Here is a 6,144-nt window from a genome sequence, read left to right on the forward strand (position 1 = left end):
GGGGGGGGGAGTAAAATTTTTCCTTCTCTGCATCTAAAGATCTCAAAACTGAAAAACAAGTTCTAGCAAAATGGCATTTAGTTGTACCTATTTTGATAGTTTGACAAAGTAAAACAATTGTATCCAAAACTCACATCAAGAGTTCTGTATCAGACTCAGTAAAACCCAGGTTTTACTGTTACATGAAAGTAGAATTCCCACGCATCTTAGTCAAAGAAGCCTTAAACAATGACACTAATTGTTTTCTCCCACACTGTCACCTGTCTCTCCTTATTGCCTTTGAACACAATACAATGTTTTCTTAGCTGACTGACTCTATGTTGTACATTAATTATACTATATTTACTATAAACATTGTCTAAGCTCAAACAACATATGTAGGAGAGTAAGTCAAAAGGACTGCCACCCCCCAAAAAAGATCCTAGATACCTTTTAAACAGAAATATCAAAAAGTGAAGCGATTTTGTCTCAATATACACTTTGCCATGGCTCATACAGTTCTCAAGGCAGGGTTTCCATCTCTCTATCCCTTACCTGAAGAAGTCTGAGCACCTCAATTTATGCCACATCAAAACACCAGTTTTGACATTGTACAGGGACTCAAATTATGTTCCTTTGAAATATTATTTGAGTTCTAAGAGCAAAAAGAAATCTTAAGGGGTAAGATTGAGGCTGTAGGGTGGATAAGGCAAGGTTTCTCAATGAAATTCTTTTTTAAGGACAGTCCTTACTAGCTTCAAAGACTGTGCAGGTGCAGTGTTGCGGTGGAAAAAACTCCTCCTCTCCTGCCTTGTTCTCACCAACAAAATTTTCAATTTTCTTAAAACGTCTTCTTAATAAGCCTCATGATAATGCCCTCTATCAAGATTCTGCCTTTAGAATTAAAAAAAAAAGGTTGCCACGACCTTCTGAGCTGACCTCCCTGCACTGATTTAATTGGCCCAGCAAACCCCTCAGAAGCCACTCGTGTGATTGGGCCTTTTAAATAAAGACACCCCAATGAGACTAAGACAAGTGTATGACTGAGAGAACTTATCTGCAGTGACCCACTGATCACAGAGACATGTTTAAACACAAACATGCTTGGAATAAAACGACATGTAGAAACAGAAAACCCTGTCCTATAGAAATATTTTTTATTTTCCCTCATATATTCAATGCTCGTTGAATACTGCTCTTGCAGAAATATTTCCTAATGCCTAATTTTGTAAATATTAAGTAGTAGCAGTACTTTAGCTGTAACTCCTCCCACAGGATTATTGATTTGTCTCACTTACTGGTGGTTCTAGCTTTGCACTATCCACAGGTTCGGTATTTTTCACTTTTGTCTTGTCTATGTCTATAGGTACAGCTTCCAAAGCAGTAAGTAGACAGGTAACCAAGAGAAAACAAGACTGCAGTGATATGACGGTCCTCTGCCTCATCTGAAACAAAGAAATCATGACAGCAAAATTGTGAAAGTATGCCAGAAAATTATGCAAAAATAAGTTGGTTTCTCCCACACTGTGTCTCTCCTTATTGCCTTCTGACTCATCTTCGAACACAATACAATGCTTTCTTGGCTGACTGACTCTATGTTGTAAATTCCTCCTTAAGATAGACAACTAAAGTAAGTCAAGGGAGAAATGTTTTTCAGTCAAAATATAAAAGGCAAGAAAACAAAATTTTAAAAATTTAAACTGCTTATATACTACATGAAAATTTTGGTTAATACCGAAAGGTGCAAATAAAGATGGTAACATTCCAAAAGCAATGTAACTGCCATTAATTCAATGCTAACTCAGAGTGACCCTACAGGACAGGGTAGAACTGCCCTTGTGAGTTTCCAAGACTAACTCTTTTTTGGCTTGCTAAATAAGAACTATGTTTATTTTGCTACTGAATATATACATTAATAAAATTTTAATTCATGATAGAAATCAGACTTTCAAATGCCCAGAAAAAGGAATTAAGGGTTTTAAATGTAGTTATAAAGGTCACAAAAAGCCTGATTAGACTGAGGTACATTTACTCAAAATTTTGAGGCTCATTAAGTGGTAGCAGAGAAATGCACTTTTTTTTCAGTGTACATATTATTGAGAGGAGGTAAGAAGAATGTGTATTAACTGGCAAAATCCACTGAGCTACATATCAATATCTTGTTACATCAAATCTTGTTACGTCAGTTTGAAGACAAGGGAAATGTTCTGATACAATTTCAGATTATGTTTCATTTGGTTAAAATAGAGTTTAAGGTTGCTTTGCTTTATTAAGTTTACTACAATAATTTTACACATAAACATTTAGACTTGAACTCCAGAATTAAATATGGCATGATTACTGTGCTTTTAATCTTTCAAGTCACTAAAAACTGACAATTTAAAAATTACAACAAAGGGAAAGTTGAAGCAGTGTGACTCTTACATCACTGAACCACTTCTTATGGTTAACTGTCAGTATTTAACAAAACCAAAGTTAATGAATCCTTGTGCCTTAGCTAATTACAAAAGACACCATAATTACAAAAGACAGCAGATGCTGGCAAAAGCTGCAGTCCACAAAGTGCTTGACAAAGTTACAGTTCTCAGGTGAGAGTACCAGGGCAGTTGCACTGACGAAAACTATTACAAAAAGAGTTAATTCTGTTGTTGAGTGTTCAAAGATGTTACCCGAAGCAGAAAACAAACAAAAACACTGACATCTTCTTTGACTTATCAGGCATCTCCAGGGTCTACATCCTTAGTGCTGCAATTCTAACAGGTATCTCCATGCGGGTGTTTGCTTCTAGTTCTCTCCCTTCACCTGGCTTCCTCCTCCATCATCACGAGCAAAGTCATCAAAGATAGAGGTGGGATGCTTGAAAGTAGCACTTATTTAACCACTTGCTTAGCTGTTTCTAGGGGGACCTATTGAGTGTCCCTTGAATTGGTAACTGGTTTGTTGTCATTTTTTGTCTAAACAAATATGCCATAATTGGTTATAGGGAACATCTTTGACAAACATTTAACTTCAAACTTGCCCTTCCACTTCAGAGACCAGACACCAGCATATGCATTATAGTCCACAACACATTTCATCTCAGCCACTCCACAAAAAATCCACTACCATTGACACTGGAGTAAATAGGAAAAAAAAAAAAAAAGAGTACATAGAGTGGACCATTCCCATTCAGAGAGCGGTAAGCTGCATCCAAACACTTATTACCATGCTCAGTACTATACCAGAGAGCACTTAATGGAAAGGTGTATATCATCTCCAGAACAACTTTTGATTATAAGCACACACGTCCATTCTTCAGGTTCCAATCAAAGTCTTTGGGATGATTGTTGTTTATGGCCTTTAGCTTTTCCAGCACGGGGTGCACTTCTACATTAGATGGGGAAGCGCTGACAGGAACAACACCAAAACCGCCGTTTTCATTGCCTGCTCCGTGGCTCTGGTTGAAGCTTGCCCCCCTGTGACAAGGAACTACCCAGCGATGCTGCGGCTGTTCCTGGGGCTGTACTTGGTGAGGCTGGGCCTCTGGCTGAGGTCCTTGTTGCTGCTTTGGTTGTGGGGGCTGAGACCACTATTGAGGCAGTTGGCTGCACCAAAGGTGGTGATGGAATTAATGGCGGAGGCTGTTGGATTATTGTTTGAGGAGGCAGAACTGGTTGGGTTGGTGGAGCCTATACCACTGGCTCCTTTTCATGCCATGTTCCAATATTCATGGTAGGTCTTACAGGAGGTGGTGGCACAGCAGACCCCAATCCCCCCATTGCCCCTGGGTTTAAGGTTTGGTCAAGGTTTTGCAGGCCTTCTGGCAATGGCAGCCCAGGAGGTTGCTTTAGGTGCTGCACTGCTTACTGGGGGCACGCTGTTGGTTGCAATGCTAGTCACACCAGTGCTACTCCAGGCCATACCTACACTTTTTGTCACTGCAGCTGTCGGGTCACCACCAATTTTTAGTCCAGTCATACCTTGCTCAATGCTGCTATGCCAGGCACCTTACTCAAAAAGTATCATTGCCAAATCCAGCCTGTCCATCAGTAATAGCTCTCCCAAGAGAACTAAGTGTATAGCCATACCTGCTACTATAAGCAGAACTTTGTGTTGACTGTCCCTGAGATCCACTTGTCCCCCATGCAGAGAAACCAGCATTACCATGAAAACAAGTTAAATCCATGTTGACCAAATAATGGAGGGGTGTTTCTGAATGCCCCAGGTTGACTAAATCCACCATGTGGTATACAATGTGATGTTCTCCGTTACTCATTTGTCCATAGGCTGTCAGATATGATATGGGTCGGTCGCCAGCTATAGACCAGGCTGCTTCAGAAGAGAATATGAAAATCCAATAATAGATGAGCACAGTAACTAGGCATGTATTATCTGACACTGGTGGATAGTTGTTATCCTGATTTGTCTGACTATTCAAGCATGGCTTAAAATCATCATCTTTTACAGCATCTTTTGGATAAATCGAACCATTTTGTCCTGAAACTTTATTTCCTTGTCCTTTAGGTACAGCAGTGAGCTGCTGCCCTCAGCGGACAGAGGGTTCCGGCTGCTGCTACTGGGACCGCTGGCTGGGATGCACAAACAGGGAGTCACTTTCAGAAGTTGTCGGAAGGGGCCCGTTTTCCTATCTGCAGGGTCCTCTTCTCCCTCTAACTCTCCATTACTTGGGTCCACAAGGGTGGACAGACTACCTGGTCTCCTCGAGACTAACTCTTAACCAGAGTAGAAAGCCTCAATTTTCTCCCTTGTAATGGCTGGTGGTTTCGAACAACTGACCATGCAGTTAGCAGCCCAACAAATAAGGACTATATCACCAGGTTGGGAGGAACCCAAAGTTTAAAAAATAGCCCAAGTTTTTAAAAGGAGAAAATAAGAAAAATATTTTTCTCAACTAAAATAATATGAGGACGAAATTATCTGATATGATATTTAATGTAGTGTCAGTCTAATTTTGAAGATAACTCTGCTCTATAACATCAGTTGGTTCTAAGAGAAGCAAGTACTACCAACAATAGTATCTTAATTCTACCAATTATTATTTTATTGTACCCAAGTGTCCTTTGCTAATGGTTCTTTTTGGTGAATACATTTTCAGATAAACTCTCACTGTTGTTGTAGGTGACATCTAGTGGGTTCCAATTCATGGTGACCCTACACACAACAGAAGCACTGCCTGGCACTGCACCCTCCCATCATTACTGCTCTGACGAAACCCACTGGTGCAGCCAATGAATCTATCCATCTCACTGAGGGTCTCTCGCTTTTTCACTGGCCTTCTATTTCCCAACCATGACGTCCTTTTCCAAGAACTGGTCTCCCTGATAACATGCCCAAAGGATGTGAGGTGAAAGAATTAAGACTTAATTACCTTGCAGAGCACTGTCTTGTCATTGACAAAACCAGTACAACTTGTAGGGAACCAGTGGAGAGGTCTGAGGGGCCGGCCCCAACCCCAACTACTATGTGGACACCTGCCCCTCCCCCCAGAAGAATTTATTTCAAAGGACGGCACTGAATCTGCAGCTCCAGGAGAGGGACATATCTGATCGGAGCACACGAGAGCAGATGAAGGGGGAGGAGGAGAGAGTGGAGCACATCCTGGGCCATCAGGCCTTGAGGACCATGTTCCCAATTAGATCAGCCAGTTCACAAAGGAACCACATGGCCGGCCCCACTATGAGACACGACGTCCCTCACTGACAGGGGACAACACCAGAGACACAGTGTGGGAATTGCGCCTAATCTGATCCCGCCACACTGAGGAAAACATTAAAGGGGTGCAACAGAACAGCAAGGGAACGGAGCGGCAAGGTCCCCAGGGAATGCTGAAGGTGGACTTTGGGGCCAGGCCGTGGTGCCCCAACAGACTAGACTGGAAAACACTCCTAAAGGTTAACAAACAGTCCTTGAACTAACTACAAGCTTTTCTTTCTTGTGTTTTGTTTTACTTTTGTCATTGGTTTGTTGTGGTGGTGGTTTTGTTGTATATTGTTGCTTGGTTTTGCTCTGTCATATTTTTGTGCACGTTATTATCTCCGCAGGTCTGTCTCTAAATAAGATAGGCTGGATGAACAATCTGGAGGAGAAAACAACAGGACTGACAGTTCTGGGGGGACATGGGAGAGGGGGAGGTGGGGGAAAGGTAGTGGTGTTAACAAACCCAGG

At 41.5% G+C, this 6,144-nt stretch overlaps 1 protein-coding gene and 1 pseudogene across 5 annotated transcripts in view; both read right to left on the minus strand.

Moving 5' to 3' along the window:
* Positions 1-6,144, minus strand: part of NUCB2 (nucleobindin 2) — a 46,567-nt gene that overhangs the window by 28,447 nt on the left and 11,976 nt on the right. For all 5 annotated transcript variants that reach the window (XM_045290833.1, XM_045290832.1, XM_045290834.1 and 2 more), the window contains one exon: positions 1,278-1,424. In XM_045290833.1, coding sequence (XP_045146768.1) covers positions 1,278-1,424 — 147 coding nt within the window. The remainder of the gene's footprint in view (positions 1-1,277; positions 1,425-6,144) is intronic.
* LOC101654215 lies at positions 3,251-5,123 on the minus strand (annotated as a pseudogene).

The sequence above is a fragment of the Echinops telfairi genome, unplaced genomic scaffold (assembly GCF_000313985.2).
Source record: "Echinops telfairi isolate 266 unplaced genomic scaffold, ASM31398v2 ScPeMD7_60;HRSCAF=208, whole genome shotgun sequence".
NCBI classification, from domain to species: Eukaryota; Metazoa; Chordata; class Mammalia; order Afrosoricida; family Tenrecidae; genus Echinops; species Echinops telfairi.